Source organism: Henckelia pumila, unplaced genomic scaffold (assembly GCF_033568475.1).
Source record: "Henckelia pumila isolate YLH828 unplaced genomic scaffold, ASM3356847v2 CTG_466, whole genome shotgun sequence".
Lineage (NCBI taxonomy): Eukaryota > Viridiplantae > Streptophyta > Magnoliopsida > Lamiales > Gesneriaceae > Henckelia > Henckelia pumila.
The window spans coordinates 1,570,878-1,590,562 of NW_027331833.1; the positions used below are offsets into that span (position 1 = coordinate 1,570,878).

Here is a 19,685-nt window from a genome sequence, read left to right on the forward strand (position 1 = left end):
AAAAGAGTCGATAGCAGGGAAGCCCCCAAACACCCTAGAAAAATTACTGGAAAGGGCAGGAAAAATACATCCGCATAGAAGAGTCTATCGAGTCACGATAACTGAGGAAGAGAAGAAAGGGGGGAAGAGAAATCGGAAAGTAAGAAGAAAGATGATGGGCGAACAGCTCAAAGCCCCCGACTCCAATTCACCCCCCTGAATTCACGTCTGATAGACGTAATGATAGTGGCTCAACAACAAGGGTTATTACAGCTCCCACGCCCGATAAAGGAGAACCCTAAACGACAACGATTGGAGAAGTATTGTCGTTTCCATAAGGATAAAGGGCACATTTCATTGAAAATTGTTTCAGCCTCCGTGCAGAGATAGAAAAATTAATCAAGCGAGGATACTTGGGCGATTACGTGGATAAGTCTCACAATCAACAACGAGATAGCAAGAACCACGACGACAACCATCAGCGCGAACAGCGTAAAGAGCGAGGTGATACAAGCAAGAAACCGAACTAGAGGGAAGTGAATATGCCCACAGGAGGCACAATATCTATTATAACCGGAGGGTCCTCTTACGGTGATACAAATCATGTACGAAAAAATCCGACGCGTGTAATCAGAGGAGATCATATATTAATATATACTCGTGTTGCTGGAAAATATTTATATTAAAATATTTAATAGCTTTGATAAACATAAGCCCTTTAGAATTGGTCTTTGGCCATACGAATACAATGGCATTGACACCATTGACTCAACTGCCTTAAATTGACGCTCAGTTGACATTTTAATTTGTAACCTAATTCATCATTAAATTCTAACAAACAGATATATAGGAATGGAGCTGCACAATTATTTCAGGGGTGGCAAAAATTTTCCCCAAATGAATATAGAAAAAGTTAAAATAAAAATATATATAGCGTTTTCACAATTATTTATAACATAATATAGATATGGTTTCCTTTTTCTTTTTAACTACAATTCCCCAATGTCTTTATTCAGTTTTGTATGTGTGATCCATGAAAAAATCACAAACTCTATATACAATAAAATTAAACAAGTTATATTTGTTTCATCGGGCAAGTACTTCATGTTTTATTTTTCTATAAGATGGCACCTGAACATCTCATTGTAAAATTTTTTAAAAAAAAAGAAAAAAAAAGAAAGAAAAGAGTCTGCGACTACTTTTTTTATTCATTGTATACGATATTTGTGCGAACATCGGATACAAACTCACCTGGAGTTCTACTGTGACGTAGACTCACCTATATTTGGGGTAATCTCTCCTCCCCCCATCTTCCAACTGCTACCAAATTGATACTTTTTACACACTGAAACATGTTACATATATAATATGAAACACACTTTTGAAAAACAACACGCAAAAATTTCAGTTTCTAAATCCATCCATCTAGTCCAGTTTTCTCCAGTACATGCACTTTCTAGTTTCTTCTTGGCCAACTACAGAAAACGAAAAATGGTCCGCCATATGCCAAGGTACATAGGTGAGAGCTTCTCCTGGATCCCCTTAGCAATAGGACTGTTTGTTTCTGCGTCCCTTCTGGTAGGCCTCTGCGCAAAACATGCAGCACGAGTTCGAAGAAAGCATGCGGAACCAAACACGCCGCCACACCCCAAGTCACCATTACCATCACCTAAGCAGCTGATAACCATAAGCCACCAGGCCATGATGCATTTACTCAAGAAAGCTTATGCAAAAGATATTGATGTTGGTGGGAAAGAAGAGGTGGGGTTGTGGCAGAAGGCGATCTCGATGGGGGAGAAATGCCGGCCGCCGGAGTTTTCGGGTGCCATTTACTATGATTACGCCGGGAATCAGATCCCGGAGATGCCCAAGTCGCCGAGAGCAAGTCCTCTCAGGACTTTTGCTTTTCATGTGGAGAAGGATGATGGTTTGGCTTGTTGAACTATCAGTATCAATATTTTAAATGCCTTTTTTGGTAAATTATCTTTTTTTAAAAAAAAAATTAGTTGTGTGCGCGCGCATATATATTCAAGACAATATATAGCAGGGTTTCTCTTATTCAAGATAAGTTGCTCGACAACGTTTTATTCTTCTTTTCGTTCAAGTACATCGGAGGACCAAACAATATGGAGGAGAGGGGAACCAGATGTATTGTAACAAATAATTTTGTTTGTACCAAACAAACTATGTACAAATGAATTCGACGAGTATTTGCCATTTCAAAACACGGCCTTAGGTTTAGGCATTTGGCCTTTTGGCAATACCGCAGCAAGAATCACGGCGCTGCCCAGAAGAACCAAACTGAGTCCCAAACCATTCACAATTGACGACTCAGGACCGCGCTTTGTTACATCTGGATTGGCTTGTAACAAAGTCAACTTCTCAAGCAGCCCCGTCTCAGCTGTCACCACTGCCAACCCGTAAGTATATAGACCAAGGAAGACATGCCAAGGGAGCACCTTTAGCCTTGCTGTCTGAACCTCTCCTTTATGCCAAAAGTTCATGAAACCAAACAACCACTGCAACAACATCACCCCTTTCCATGATGAAAATATGATTAAATAAACAGGAGATAATTATATCACTCATTTGGATGACTAAAAGTTCTCTCTCCATCAGGTATATCTAGGACCGGCTAAAATTTGGAAATGATAACATACATTGTCGTTACACATTCAATTATAGCTACAATTGGCTCAAGACAGACGTTTTAACAGTCTTTTGCATCTAATGCTATGTTTTCCAAGATATTTCCCATGTTTAAGAATCATTTAAGTTGTGTCAGAAGATGCAAACGTTCCGTCTACAAAAAATTGTAACATGGAGTAGTTTGTAAGAGTTGATGAAAGATATAGTAATGTGATGTTTAGAACGACTACGTGCATGTCTTTTCTTCGTAAACTGTACATAAGACATGATGAACTATCATAAAAATGGTCACAAAATAGATATCATATCGATTGAACCATCCTTTCAGATATAAGTCTCCTTAACTTAGTCACTATATCTAATCTTGTAGACTCACAAGAGTAGCAGATGATGCATTACGTCCAGCGTTACTACCATGTAGTCTATGATACCGTTTGGTATCATGGATGAGATGTACGATAAATGAATAAAACATGATGAGATATGGATAAGCAAGACATAGTTATGAATAATATGTTGTTTTGTATGCTTTTTATTTTGTAGGATTATTGTGTTTATTCTCTTAATTGTCATTGTCAATTTCACACAATGTCACTTATATGACACTCATCCTCCACTAATATCATGGGTGGAGAAGTATTTGTCATCAAACCTACATCTAATCTCATACCGGGCCATGAGATATCATTGAGCTAATAAAAAAATGAGAGAAACATGAGATGAGTAAAAATTTGTGTCTCATCCCACTTTCATCTCATGTACCAAACGGTACCTATGCACAATTGATGACACAAGTCCAAAACAAAATAACATTAACCTAATAGTGCCTGTAGTATATCTTCCTTGAACTGATTCATCTCCTATTTACGAGGTACAGCAAACCTCCTGCAACTCAATTTCAGGATACTTCAATCACTCAACCTGCTTGATAGAAATTATGTGGCTAAAGTTCTTGAAAGTCATTTAGCTATCAACTCAACCTCCCAGAAAACAACTGAATCCATTGATCCACAGTATCATAGAAATCTCTATGCTCCTCATACACGTTTATTTTGAATACATAAAAGACTGAATCAATGGCATGCGAATCAACAATATTTTCAGGATGCTGAGTTAAACAAGTAGCATTGCTCAATATCGATGGATTATTAGGCAGGTTTCACAGAAACAGAATTAGCTAGCCAGAATTCTTGAAGCAGACCTTTCATTTCACCCGAATTCAAATCATGTTAACTACACTATTTTTTAAAGAAAGTGGCATCCTCGATCCCCATAAAATCATCAATCTTTTTGTACATTACATTATAAGTCTTACATCTATGCTTATACCACCCATCCTCGTCAAATACATAATGTTGGCAACAAGTTTAATATGAATATATAACTAGCAAAACGTAAAAGAGAAAAGAACATCTTTTTCCCCTTGTGCAAGATCAACCTATAAGCAAAACAAACAAAAGGCATGAGAAAATGTCACCTGAGCGCCAAACATAGGGATACAGATCAAACCCATCCATGAATGCAAACTATAAAAATTAGCCACAATCCCATCTTGCCCATGAAATTTAGTCCAGATACCAAAAATCCCACAACCTAGAGCTACACCTTGAAGGCACAAATGCACTGATTTCTTCAAACTTCTTGAACCAGGGAGCCATCTGTACACCAAGATGGCTGCAAAATACAGAAAATGAAGCAAAACCCACCAGTCAAAATCAAAATTTAACTAAAGAATTCCCTTTTGTGGCACCCAAATCTGCGTTCGACTGAAACTCCTACCTTCTCCACTAATGAGTATGAAACCAATCACCATTAACAAAGGATGCATCACCTGCTCAAACAAGAACATACAAACCAACTTTTACATGAATGCATGCCCATGTAGTAGACAAGACTAAGATAAAAAAAAATCAAGAAAAAAGAATGGAATTTTACATCAAAAATGAGATCTTCTTGGGAGGAGGAAAGAGGAATGAAGCTGGCTTGGAAGTGAAGAGTCCATGTAATAACAAGAATTGCAACTAAAAAAGCTGAAATTCTTGCAAAAAGCAAGACAGAAAATGGTGAGAATAAGACTGCAGCCATGGAGTCGAGCGTTCTTTCTTTCAATAAATCACTCAAAATCTTACATTAAGCAACAGGGCAACCGACACAACCAAAATAATAATATTTATATACTTAAGATTCCAAATTTCTAAATTATTGATCAAGCATTTTCTTTTCCTTGGGACCTTACTTTATTAGGAATAGTTTATTGCCAACAGGATTTGAATTATTGAATACTATTAAGTTAAAGACTATTAAATTAAAGATAGAAAATTGAATGGAGAAAAAGTTGCCACAGATTGATAACTAATACATAACTTGAATCACTTACAATAATCTAGAAAGGGCTTCTTCGTTTCGAAAGATCAAAATAATACAACAAAATAAGTTTAGATCTGGACTTGTTGGGAGGATAACGTTCTGTTGGCATCTTGTGAATTTTTACAAGTGTCATATCTTCCCCTCTTATAGTGTATATTGATGATCATGTGTTGGTAGACTGGTAGTATCTGTTTGTCAGCATTCAAGGTTCAAAAAGGTGGAGCTTACGATTTGGTTGCTTAACTTACATTTTGAATGTAAACTAATTTTCTATAAATTAATTTCCATAAGTTAATAATGTCTATTATAATAATTTTCTAAATTCCAGATTATGCTAAAACAATATTTTATAATGTTGTTAACTTTAAAAAAATATCGTATATTTTACAAAAATACAAAAACAATCATGTTACTTGATTTGTCTTAAAATTTGAATATAAATTAATATTGTTTTTTTTACTTTTAAAAAAAAACAAAATTTCAAGATAAGACAAATTTTTAAAATCATAATAATAACTGAATAAATAATCAATTCGTTGTAATTAGAATTATTATTGATGTCACATCACTCTCACCAAGCTAATTCAAAAAGGGGAAATTCGACCCTACAGTTGTGATATTGCCCCAACTATAGGGTGAAGGGTCCAGATTTGATTTATTTTCATGTGATGGACCTCACATGAAAATAATTATGTGTGTAAATCTGGATCCTTCTCCTGCAGTTGGGGCAATACCACAACTGCAGGGTCGAAGCTCCCTTCAAAAAGATTATAATATCCATTCTCTTAGGATAAAGAAGCTGTTGAATTACTAGATAAGGTTCAGCTTGATTTTATGGATTTGATTGAGAGAAAATTACTTGATTTGGTGAAGAATTTGAGAAATAATACTCAAGATAACTTGAGTGTATCTAAAATCCATCATAATAAAATTTATAACTTACTTTTAGACTGAATTTGAAATTAACTTTAATATTGTTTATCGAAACAAATAAAAATAGTTTGAATCATAAATTTGAAACTCATCAATATAAGCATATAACCACCTGAATTTATTTCCCTCTTATTTAATTGTGTTAGATAGTGTTTTGGAGAGTTTATAGGAAGCATTTCTCAGTTTTTTGTTAACAAAATTTTCAAAATTTTATTCATGAAAGGCTAAAAAGTGATTCTTAAAAGCTCTACAAAATTCTACCTTAGAATAGTCATCCAAAATCTTCCAAAAATCATCATGACACCAATCAAATTCTTCCTATAATGTTACCATTGTTATAAATATGTTGTTATTATTATAGATGATTATATTTTAAAGATATGTGATCAAGATAAATATGTCAAGATAATATTTGTGAATATTTGTATCTTGTAATCTTTCCTTATAAATAGGGGTGATTGAGTTCAATGAAAATTATACCTGAGTATTGACTCATATGAATTCTCTCTCATGTCGTAAATTCTCTCTACTCATCTCTTTTTTTTTATTATGATTTATAACACGTTATCAGCACGATTCTGTAACCAACTGAGAATGAAAATAATTCTCATTTTATTGATGATATTGGAATAGCACAACGTGTTGTCAATACTTGATTTTATGAGAGATGTTCATTGGTGCTCTAGAAGTAGCACAATGAAATAATTGATATATTGGTGCCCATGAAATATCATGAATATGTTGATGACCTTTTGTATTGAGAATTTTAAGAAATTCATGATCATGATATAATATGTTGAGAATTTTGAGAGATTGATGATTACAATTTTGATATATCGAAAGATATTCATGAATTCGTGATATAATATATTGAATATTGAGATATTCAAGATTAAGATCTGATATAAGATCAAATATATTGATAATCGAAAGAGATTTCTAGTTATAATATAATATATGAGAATCTGAATAGATTCATGATAAAAATATGATATATGATTTCGTATATCAAGAAACTGAAGAAATCATGATTGATATATGATATGATATCCAAGATCTATATATAAAAATTATTGAAGAAATAGATCTTATGTCAAAGTGTATCAATATTGAAATATTGATAAAAAGATGTAAGATTTGATAATATTCATGAAAAATATTAATATAAGATCCAAGATTTGGAAATATTCTCGAAAAATATAATTTAATGCCCTTTTGATTATTGAGGATCTTATGAATTGAGAAATTTAGTATAATTTCTCAAATATATCTATATATGATCTAAAATTGTCAATATCCATAAGTGAATGTTATAATATATATATATATATATATATATATATATTTTGATATATATATATATATATATATCAAAAGATATTGACTTGATATCGATTCAAATCATATATTCGTTCTTAATGCTCTAGAAGAAGCATGATCTATTATTTGTCACTATTTTTATGAATAGCGACTTGATGTTCAATGATGAACTGCATAGGCTATTGATTGACAATTATGAATGAGCGGTAGTAAGATCGCAACACTATCAATCGAAAAACAAAAAAAAAATGTCAAACCCAATGAATTGGACCATCATCTATATTGGGCAACGACGATGATGGATTGATGGTAGCCTATGCATGATGATGTCAATTGGTTGATTTATGACTAACTTCAAGTCATTTTATTTATTTATTGAACTAATTTATTTTTGGTAAATTAATTTTGTATTTGTTTAAATTAATTTTGGAAAACTCTAGCATGTGTTTTGATTAACATAAATTATTTTGATAATATAAAATAAGATCTACAAATTTTGTGAATCTATCCTATTGGTCAATATATTGCCTTAAATATTAATTATGCAATTTGATGATTTGAAAATTTTTTATTTTAAGGATATATTGGGTTGTTACATCTTTATTCCATAAAATTTGATTATGGATTTTAAATTCCTCAATTTTGATTGTGGATATAAATTTTGAATTTTTTTCAAAATCATTTGATTAAGCTATCACTTTTTAAATGAATGATGGAGTATTTTTATCACAAGTTATTATCTTACATGTAAGAACATGAATTTAATGTAAAATGACATTCGTGATAGATTGAATGTCATTATTAAAGGTAAAAAATCTACTTGATGCATACATGAATTTGAAAAGGTACGTTCGATTTTTCAATTTAAATTCTTTTATTATAATATCTTATTTATAATAATTTGTTCAAGGAAAGACAATTATGAAAATTGTCTGATTAATGTGGTACATTCTTTTAAGTGAATGTAACAGTGCCAATTAACATAGTTAATACACTGTAGTTTAATTCTTCAAGGAAGAATATGTCATATCGTATGAAGCAAGATATGAATTATAAATTCACCACAAAATATTGAGATATACGTCATAATCAAGTATTGTACTAAATGTACATCGGTATCTCGTATCACAATCGTACCTGAAGTACGTAAAAGATTTATTGATATCTATCAAGTAAGATATTAAAGTTTGTGGAGACTGTTAATGTCTATCCAAATCATATATTTCATCGTATGTTGATTGAATGTCTAAAAGATCTTGAAAATCGTTTGATTGACGATGAAAAAAATGACGTGTTTGATATCATATAATGGTGATACACAATATTGACGTATATGAAATTTTGAATCTAGTGGATATTGATTTGGTTTAAATAGTATATTACAAATCAATATTTTTAGAAGAGTTAAAGGTTCCAAAAGTATCATTGATACAAATATTTTTAGAGTTTGACATAATGGATTGAATTGAGCTTTCAAATTATATAAATAGTTGAAAAACTATTGATAGTGCACAAAGTTGTTAATGAATAAGCCAAAAGTTATTGGATCGAAAAATATGAAGTTTTTTGAATCAAAGATCCAGAAGATTTTATGAATTCTTTTGGGCTTATCAAATTTGATATCACTATCATTAGCTCAAATTGGTAGAGAATCCCCATATTATTTGGAAGGAATAAATAACGTGGGCCCACGAAGCGCAACATGATATTTGCGCTAATACGTATTGAGAAAAACTTCCAGAATATATAATCAAGACAAGCTTGATCAAAAAAGGATATGCATATCAATTTTATGATTATAAATATGTTGGTTTAGTTGATTTATTTTGCCTCCAATCAACTACTAAACCATGAAATTAAATGCGTCGTATTTGGGGATATCTGAAAGATATATTATAAATATTATGTCAAATGCTCATGTACTGAAAATTAATGTTTGTGCGAGAAATGTACTACATAAATCTCTTGAAGAGATTGTAAATATGCTAGAAATAAATTGGATCTTATGATCAATTATTTTGAGCAATGAGATTTTATGACGCGAAATTCTCATTTGTTATTCTTGTAAAACAATGTTTCCAATATTGAGGGGGAGGAATTAGAAGCTACAAGAATATTTTTGAGATCGATCCCAATGAAATATAAAGTGAACATGGTGTTCAAAGTTTAAATCTCAAATACATTATTTGATCTTGTGTATAAGATCGTTTAGCTTCATTTATGTTCAAGTTGAACAATATATATAAATCGTCTTTAGTGACGAAACTCCTTTAAAGAAAATGAGTGAACATATAAATGTGAAAAGAACAATGGAGGCTGGTCGTTATGAAATAAATCGACCTCCTGCAGGACCATATCTTATATTACTTGCAAGTAAATGAAAAAGGACGCTAGAAGCGTGAACGACCAATTATTTCAATGAATCCAATTTGGATTATGTTATTCTTGAAAGAATAATTAGTATATTGAAAGGTGAGATTTCACAAATTATTTGGGATCGAAATGATATAATCATTCGTGTGTTTTGCTATTACGCAAAATGATGATTATTTTAAACTACAATTTGTTGAACTTTCAATAACAATGATATGTGGCAATATGAGAAAATTTTAACAAAGTTTCTCAAAATATTTCAAGTGGATTATGAGAAAATATTTGCACTTGTTATGGATGTACTGATTTGATGGTGGTATATATAGAAACATCCTCGAAGGATTCGATGCTCAAAATATTGTTTTTGCCAACTTGAAGAAGAAGAAAAGATATTTGGTCTTGAAGTACCATACCTATGGCAAAATCAGCATCTGAATCAATTTTTGGCAAATCAGTGCATAAGATTGAAATATTAAGAGTTAATAATTGAAAGTGATGCTTGCAAGAGGGGGAGCAATTAAAGTTGTACTCTTTTTTCATTGTCTATGATTTTTTCCACGTGATTTTTCATAACAAGGTTTTTAATGATACAATTAACATATATCGCGAGATGTCGTACTCTTTTTTCTTCATTAGGATTTTGTTCCACTGAGTTTTTCCTGATAAGATTTTAACGAGGAGCAACTATTGTCGGAAAGACATCCAAAGAAAGTATATGGTGATGTACTCTTTTTTCTTCGTTTAGATTTTTCCTACTGGGTTTTACAGTCAAGGTTTTAACGAGGCAGCACTCGAGTCCCGATGAAGTCCTGAGCATCCATCTTGCTAAAAGAAGATTTTGAAGAATTGGTTGCTTATGCAAATAATCACCTAAGGGGGAGTATTATTATTATAGATGATTATATTTTAAAGATATGTGATCAAGATAATATTTGTGAAAGATAATATTTGTGAATATTTGTATCTTGTAATCTTTCCCTATAAATAAGGGTGATTGAGTTCAATGAAAATTGCACCTGAGTATTGATTCATATGAATTCTCTCTCATATCATAAATTCTCTTTACTCATCTCTCTGTTTTTATTATGATTTATAACAACCATGTATGTTATAATAAGTTGTTACATGAACATCTCGTAATTAAAACATCCTAGAGGAATTTTCCAGACCTGAACAAGATTTTGAACGGCATCTGAACCATTTCATTCAGTTGGAAGAGATTGATGTGGCCTTCTATAACTAAGTTTTAAAACATACATTTTTTTTATTTCAACTCTCGTAAAATTCGTCATCATTCAGAGATATGTGAGGCTTTTCGATGTTACGATCCATGGAAGTGATGAGTCAAGCAATAGCAAGAGAATTTCAGACTAAACTTTTTTTTATTAAAAAAATAATAATTATTATGATTTGAAAACCCACGGCGGCTAACTTCGATGCACATTGAGTAAAATCCAGACTAGCATTGACAAGTTTTTAATGTTCTCCAATTTTATGGCCGGTTATACGCTTTAAATATCAGTCAACTTCAGTAAATTCAAAATTTCCGTTCTTTATTTTTTGGAAAATTATTTTTTTGGTCCAGTATGTTTGTCACTATGCGATTTTGGTTGTGTTTTCATATTTCAGTTTTAGTCCGCAATCTTTGTTTTTTAATTTTATTCTTTTTTTCGATGTGACATCAATGCAGTGTTGATGTGAAGCTGACATTTAAAGTGCCACGTGAGAATTTTCGAAAAAAAAAAACTAAAATTGCCAAAAATCGAAACATACATTACTAAAACTGAAATCTTAAAACAATCTTAAAACATAGAAGATCGAAATTGCAAAATGACAAAGATACAAGTGTAATTTTTCCTTCCTGTTTTTTAAGAAACAAATGCCATACAAGTAGTATGTGAAGACCCCAAATCAAAAATTCAACCAACCATGAAACCGAAAGCTGATCAAAACCTGATTTAAGTTAGTGTTTGTACACGTTTAAGAGAAAAGTTATTATAGACTTCATAAAGTAAAACTAATAATCAATTTTTCCAAGTGTTTATAAACCCTACCTTCGTAATTTCGAATTTTACTTTTCCAAAGAAGGAAAATCCTGATTTATTTGTTTCACGGTGCGCTTGAAGATGTAAAAAATGGAATTTGGAATTAAATTTAAATATTTGAAATTGAAATTTTATTTTAGCGTTTGACAAAAAATTTGGAATATATTTTGAAATTTGATAGCATAAATTTTAGATAAATAATATTTGTAAAAACAAATTATAAAAAAAACTTAAAATTTACAAGTAAAATATATAAATTTATTATTAAAAATAATTTTATTATTATATAAACTCAAATCCCATAAAATCCAATCAATTTTGCCAGTATTTCACTTAATTAAATGAAATCCCATGAAATCTCATCAAATACCAATCACGTTTTGAAATCCTATTTTGCCAAGTACTAAAATGGCATTTTCAATTCCAAATCGTAACAAATCCAGTTTGATTTCACTGATATAAACATAGTGTAAGAATTTCAACACACCCACATTCCCCAGTTTTATGCAGAGAGATATGAACGGTAAATAGTTTATTTAACAGACATTATTGTTTGTCTACTGCCAATGGATTTGAAGACGGAACAGAATCATAGTAAAATCATGTGCAACGACTAAACTACCAAATCCCTTGTGGATAAGAAGTCGACAAATAGGATTGACGCAAGTATTGAATATCCAGCTGTGAATTTTTATTACTCGAAACCAGGGTAAGCACTAGATCGTGTCCTAAATCAATACTCATCCAAGCGGGGACAAGATTGGCACACAGCTTTTACTTGACCTTCAATAGCACAAACACACAGGCTTATTATTCTACGACGCATGATTTTGCCGACCTCGACCACGACTCCTACCTGCATGACCATACCCACCATAACCTCTTCCACCATGATAAGTGCCACGAAATCCACCACCACCACGACCACGGCCACGACTCCGATACCGGGAAAAATCTCCAAATGTCTGTATTCATTAGATTGTATAAGCAGTCAGGCAAACTTAAAGATGCAAGCGTACGGATCACACCCAAATAGGATAAGAGTGTGTTAGATGTATTTTGATTCCCTGCTTCTTATATAGGTGAAGGTGTCAAATTAAATTTAAGAATACATATCATTCACTGGCAAGAGGGGACAAAATATTTGAACACTATTTGGAACGTCAGATGATCTAGAGTAAATAAGATGTACCTGGGTATCCACTTTCATTTGTTCTGAATACCTAGTTCTTCCATGATTAGGGCCGTTCTCAGAAGTGTTGGAAGAAATTGAGTCGAAAAAGTCATCCTTGTTATAACCAGACTGCAAAGTGAAATAATATAGTAGTTCGTGAACATAAAATCCTGCCATCGATGATGATAGTAAACTTGATAGCAATTATAAAAATTATAGATTACCTTGATCTCAACCTTCCATGGTTCAGCATTGTCCTCATCACGTGAATCATATTCATCACTTCCGCTTCCATTGATTTCTTTATCCTTAGATTGGGATTTATTACTTCTTCCTAAATGACCCCACACTTCATCCTTGTTAAATTTCTCATTCATTGCCATGAAATCAAAATCTTCAGTAAATTTTGTAACAGGGCGTGAGATCTGCCAGGTCAAAGATTGATGCTCCACAGTCAAATTTTTCCACATATAACGAAACAGTTGATGACAGAAACATAGCTGAATTCCTTAATTTATGGAAAATTTTCACGAATGTGTCGGACACCTCACATTTTGTAAAATCTAGTCAGGTAAGAGAAAGTTATCCAATATTTGTTGTCTGCATACTCTCTGCTAACTAGGCATCATGGTGCTAGAATGCAGAGTCCGATGCTTTCCCTTCTCTCAAATTTATTGTATATATAAAAAAAAAAAAAAAACAATGTCAAAAAGAGAGGACATGAAGCTTCGAAATGGTTGATAGTTTTGTAAATATTCTTTGCAAAGACCATTGGAGTGTCTTGAATTCTGCTTGCGCAAGCAACCTTATTCCATTAGACAACTTAGGTTCCGTTTGGACAAATACTTATAAAACGTTTTTATAAAAGTGTTTTTTTAAAAAAAAATTATAAAATGTTTTAAAATTTGTTTTAAAAATAAATGTGTTTAGACTACTATTTCTATAAAAACATTTTAACATTTCAAAACTAATGTTATACATTCTTGCCTTCCATAGTTTCATTCTAAAAACGCATCTCAATTGTTCTTTAAAAATTATACTTGAAGAACACTTTTTAAAAAATATTTTTCAAAAACATTTTATAAAAATCTTGTCCAAACTAATACTTTAAGTTTTTTCACTTATAAAACACTAAAAAACGAACGTTTTTAAAGTACACGTCCAATCGGAACCTTAATAAGTTGATGATGATTTAGTTGAATTATTTTTAAAAGGCAAAATATATTCTATGGCAAAGTCAATAAGTTGGCATAGTTCAAGAAACTACTAAAATTAAATAGAATATGCTATTGAATGGATCTATGCGAGAAGGAAGAAGCATATCACAGATATTCAAATATCCGTCAAATGACATAAATGAAAGACTGAAAACAAAAAAGGACACGCATTCAAGGGTAAAAACATGTGATAGTTTGTCAAAAAAAGAAAAAGAAGATCCAATGCAAATACAAGCAGTTATTACCCCAGATCCTCTTCCACCACCAGGTCCACCACGCCCTCTGAAGTTGTTGCGCATGTGATAAGCAACTCCGTTGTTGCGCATGTGATAACCAGCTCCGTTCTGCTGAAGAGTAATCGATAAATGCAACATTAGCTCCAAACCACGCTCTCAAGTGGTTAAACAATAAAAATTTTACAAAAAAGTTTCCGACAATGGTAACAACTAACAGAGTAGAAATGATGGGATAATTCTAAGTTACCCAAGAAACAATAATTTCAAGGCAACCTTTGCTTCTCACAACTTTCTTGGAATAATTTTATGTTCAACTGTCAGGGACCCAAATACAGCTACGGGCTTGGATATATTGGGCCTAGACATAAACAGACCCAAGTGTCACAAGCCCTTGGAAGAAAGGAACAGTTACGCATTATGTCACTTTCATCGTTTTTTGTGAGGTTACTAGTAATCAGCTAGGGAGGAAAGAGTGATTGTACAGAGTATCAACTCTGGGAACATTATTTTGTTAAACGCGCTATATTTCAATATTTTACACTAAATCTTTTGTTCTTCACGGTTAAAACTTAAATCAGTACATATTCTGTGGTTTCATCGTTAAATGTCATACTTTCAGCACAATCACAATTACTAATTCATATTTCATGAATATCTAGGACTTCAAATGTTCAGCTCCCCAAAGATGGCGACATGCTTATAAAATGAGTAAAATGTTCAGCTCCCTGAATTCAGATAAGACTAAGATAGTTTTTGACAATTGATGAAGATTATACTCTTTCAAAAAATTAACCATCACACTATCACAGCCGCATTAACAGGAATCCCAGTCATACGACACGTACACTCTCGGATGTAGTATCCACCACATAAATCCCACACATACCCCAGCCGCACACAATTTTCAACTACGATCAAAAACCAAATCTTCCATCCCACAAGGCAAGAGCAACTACACAGTGCCCAAATTATGCAATTCCAATCATGGCAGAAAAAAGTATGTGGCAAACCAAACAAGCGATACATTTAACCATCAAAATGATTGAAAAAACAAGATGTCAAAATATGATGGAACTGGGTAACAAATAGTACTCTAAATTTGAATGTATCGCAAAAAAATTCAGAAAATGTCACATTACGAAGTTTCAACTGCAAAATTGTCAAGCATAAGCTAGAAAAATCTATGTTGCATAGCAGAATCAAGGGCCTCTGTTAGCTCATCCAACTACAATGACCAAACAAATCAAGGGATTATTATTCACGAGAGCTAAATTTTCTGGGGAAAAAACAATGAGTAAACTATGTTGTTTCTCATGTGCAACCTTAATGTGGAAGTGTTACACTTTAAGAGAATTGGCTGGATAAATAAAGATCGGTTATCATCATGTCATGGGCCTAGATAAATTGGGTCTATACACTTATCAAGAGAATTCTAGAAACAATAACCTGGACAAAAGGAAATGGATAACGAGTGAAGAAGACAATTTAAGTGGGATAGAAGGGAAGAGGGATTCATTCTGTTTTTATTGTGTTTTGTTCTTGCAAGCTCTAGGGGCAAGGAGAATGAATGTATTCTTCTAGTAAAAGGATTCTATCCATGTCTGAGATATTTCTCAGATTGTAGTTCATATAATTCAATATTATTTTCTTTCCTGTTAGTAATATACTAATATTAGCAGGATGAACTATGTTAGGAGGTTTAGTTCCTAACATAAAGTGTCAGGGAATCAGGTTTATCCTGCATGGTGATTGGTCCCAATGATATCTAAAATTTCACTTCATAAGGAAACATGCAAAACTCCTCATAACAATTTATATAGCATTCGGCCTCAAACAAAGTTGGTCAAATTCAATGATCAGAAATCTCAATTTAAGAAAACATAAATAATGAAAACATGTGTCTATAAGTTTGTGTATAAGTAAAAGAGAAAAACCTTATTATTTGTTGGTAAGGGTAATATTGGCGGCTGAGCTTCTGTTACAACTGGGGTTGGTGGTCCTGTAGATGACTTTGGTAACACTCGAACTACTTCCACGTCTTTCTGAGTTGTTTGAAGAAGTTGAGGGGAAGAAACACTAGCTGGCCCAGATTGCAGCAGCTGCCCAGGTGTTACAAGTGAAGGCCTCATAGGTTCTGCAGGAACCGAAACAGATGCTACTGTAGCAGAAACTGTTACAGGTAGAGAAATCGTCTGCTGGGATAAGGTTGCTGGCCCAGACGTTGCATTAGGAGTGTTAGCTACTGAAGGTACACCTGCATTGGCCAAAGCTAAAGTAGAGAAAGGGGCCAAAGCAGGAAAATTAGAGCTTGGTATAGAAATAGGGATAGTGGATGCAGGGGCAATGTTTGGCAATAGATTGGGTGTTGTTCCAGATACTAGTGGTGCAGGTTGTAGAGGATGAACATTCAAAGACAATGTTGAAACAGGAAATGAACTAGAGGTTAGACCAGCAGAACTAGTGCTGCTAGGAACCATGGAAGGGTTAAATTCAAGAAAATTTGAACTGGGCAAGCTTGATGCTGTCGTTGGCAAAGATGAGTTGAAACTAGAAAACTGCATCTGTTGCATGGAGGGAGGAATTGCCAAGCTCGGAGGTGGTCGAAATAAAGATTGTTGAGGCATTTGAGGTATCCCATTAGGGGTACCATAAAATCCTTGCCAATACATTGGCATGGCTAAACCACTTCCATTTGCATTTGGAGGAGAAGTGCCCCAGGAATTCAAGTTTGCTCCAGGCTGATATAAAGGCAGACCACTCTGGAAATTGGATCCAGGGAGGCCCAGTTGTGAAGAATGGGAACCCAGATCAGCAAAGGATCCACTGGGAGCTGCGGGCAAGCTTGTAGATGGGGTTGTTGGATGGGGGTAGTGAGACTGTGCCAGAACATAGAAAGTTAGCAGTTAAATCAATCCTGCGCCACATTACTACAACAGAGGTTTCCCTGCTTACTTGGATTATTGCAGGATCACTATTTATGGGAGGTGTAGTTTGAACTGGAGGAGAAGCTTTAACTTGTAAATCCTGTTGAAAACAGAAAAATTCATTACTTTATGTTAACTGAATAAAAATGGAAGGAAGTAAAGGTTACTTCTTATACGAGTTAGTTAAAAAAACAATGGAAGGAAGAAATGATAATTCGGTACAGGCTTATAAACTAAAGAGAAATGGCAATGAAAAAACCTATGGAAGGAAGAACTGATATTTTCAAAAAAAAATAATTATTTCCAAATAGAAGGTCGTGGAAATGAAATGGAAGGAAGAAATTATACTTTCAAATACAGGCTTCTGCACTAAAGAGAAAAGGTAAAACACTAGAAAAACCAAACAAGTATAAAAAACCAACAGATACCTTGATATCACTTCCTCTGAACAGTATGTATTCATAAGTTTTGTCACTGGGAGGGACTTGTTGGCCATCCTTTTTCCGTCCTTCTGTTCCAAAGGATCTCACTGCCACAGTTTATTTTGAAACAAAAAATTAGTTTACAAATTACAATACATAGACAAATAACACACAAGCCTTTAAATAATTAGGAATGCAATTACTTAAATAATTAGAACAGTTTAAAGTATCCAAATGCACTACGAATCCTGCTTGTCCTTAGACCAACTCGATTGAACTGTTACTCCTTCATTCTGCATAATCAACTTCACTTATATCATTTTGGGTCACCAAGGACAAATAAATCAAGGGCCGAACGACGTGAAACTCCTCTAATTTCAAGACTCATGCAACAGGTTACACGTAAAGTAGAACAAGGCATATTCTCTTAATCCCTTAAATCAGTAAAAGAAGTGTTGTCCTGATGCAGTGCACCCAACTTAACCGCCTTTCTGCGCTGTAACTTATCTAAGGCCTCCTCACTATTCAGAACACAAATGCGAGCAGCCAAGCACTACATACAATATCCATCCTCGTTGTGAGTATCAGAAAAATAACTCAAATCCTATGCATTTATTGACAAAGAATAATTAAAAGTTCGAATTTTCTAGCTGATTCCATGCGCACAACTAGTACTAGCACGTCACCCCATTTCATATTGCATTTAGCATTCTTAAATTGAGCACTCTTCATTCCCTAAAGGTAAAATATCAAAAACTCCATCCACAGAAACATAGAAAAATCCAATCTGTTGTAATCGAAGTTAGTTAGATACCAAAAATGTTTACACGGAAAAATGCACTCGATAAATTCCAGGCTGTTAGTCCCCAAAAATCTAAACATACTGGCAAAAGCACAGAAACGGAGAAGAAAATGAATAATCCTGACCACGAAAAAGAAAATAAATAGACAAAAACCAGCTAAAACGGGTAAAAACTACCAAAAAACTTTTTAAAAAATGACGAAAAAAGAAAAACAACGTCACGAGAACTTCATCAGAAATATATATTAGCCATGGATGGAAGAAAGAAAACAAACTCACAAGAATTTAATCAGAAATAACAAAGATTGGAAAACAAGTACTGGTAATTTTCTCACCATTGCGCAATCCAATGCTGGACTCTTCGGTGTTGATGTGGTGCAATACACCTTCATACCTAATCTCACTCTTGGAAGTCAAGCTAATCAAGCTGCCGATGTACGAGTCCGCCGACGCTCCACTGCCACCAGATCTACCAGTAGACGCCGCCGCTGAACTCTCTGCCGCCATCCTTACCGATGATAATCTACTCTATCCAATTAATATAAATCAAAACAAAAAGAGAAATCACACACAAAATGTGTCTGAAGAGAGAGAGAGGATGACTGCTCAATCTGGACTGGAGGGGAAACGTAGGGTTTTCGGTTTCAGTTTCCCGTTTTGATGAATTTGATTTCGAAAGCGGTACATAAGTAATTAATTAATTTCACAATTCAGGTGTTTGTTTGGTTGGCCCATTATAATATAATAACTAGCACTTTGCACAAATTTCTGTAGTCTAAATGGATCTCATTCATTCATCTTACAAACATATCAGTCCATCTAATGCATGTTCCAAATGAAAATTAATATATTTTCGTGAATTTGATAGTATAAAAAAAAATATATCCCATAAAATTAACCTATCAGATGTGAGTTTTCGTTATTCTTAAAATTTGAATAATTATTTGAACATAAGTTCTGTTCTTTTCAAATTAATATTCAATCATCTAAAAATACATGGTTAAGGTGTCGTTATTTAAGTAAATCAAATGTTTAATCAAGTTAAAAGGTAAGGACATACTTAGTACGAGCGAATGATATGTGATTTAATAATAACTAGCAACTGTGGCACACGCGTTGCGTGTATAATAAAAAAATATGGCAAACATGTTCATGTGTAACTTAATACATTTTTTCAAAATAAATTTAATGCAAAAAGATAAGATAAGATAACTAAAATATTTAAAACACATATATATACACAC

The 19,685-nt window shown here is 33.2% G+C and overlaps 3 protein-coding genes across 4 annotated transcripts; 1 reads left to right on the forward strand and 2 right to left on the reverse strand.

The window, feature by feature from the left end:
- The first annotated feature begins 1,470 nt into the window (after positions 1-1,470).
- On the forward strand, positions 1,471-1,920 carry LOC140872495 (uncharacterized). Its single transcript, XM_073275339.1, has one exon. It carries the CDS (start codon positions 1,471-1,473, stop codon positions 1,918-1,920), a length of 450 nt encoding a protein of 149 aa, XP_073131440.1.
- Positions 1,921-2,004: 84 nt separating this feature from the next.
- Positions 2,005-4,839, reverse strand: LOC140872588 (probable transmembrane ascorbate ferrireductase 4). Its single transcript, XM_073275477.1, has 4 exons — positions 4,564-4,839; positions 4,408-4,459; positions 4,106-4,302; positions 2,005-2,498 (listed from the first exon to the last, which is right to left on the reverse strand). Exons 1-4 carry the CDS (start codon positions 4,711-4,713, stop codon positions 2,199-2,201), a joined length of 699 nt encoding a protein of 232 aa, XP_073131578.1. The 5' UTR covers positions 4,714-4,839; the 3' UTR covers positions 2,005-2,198.
- Positions 4,840-12,110: 7,271 nt separating this feature from the next.
- On the reverse strand, positions 12,111-19,130 carry LOC140872522 (protein decapping 5-like). 2 transcript variants are annotated; one of them, XM_073275372.1, is made up of 8 exons: positions 18,777-19,130; positions 17,646-17,746; positions 17,246-17,317; positions 16,228-17,169; positions 14,303-14,401; positions 13,065-13,265; positions 12,859-12,969; positions 12,111-12,631 (listed from the first exon to the last, which is right to left on the reverse strand). In XM_073275372.1, the coding sequence occupies exons 1-8, from the start codon at positions 18,946-18,948 to the stop codon at positions 12,482-12,484; spliced, it is 1,848 nt and encodes a 615-aa protein (XP_073131473.1). In that variant the 5' UTR covers positions 18,949-19,130; the 3' UTR covers positions 12,111-12,481. The 2 variants fall into 2 exon arrangements, with proteins under 2 accessions (XP_073131473.1, XP_073131471.1); XM_073275370.1 differs by having other exon boundaries at positions 14,303-14,404.
- Positions 19,131-19,685: the final 555 nt, after the last annotated feature.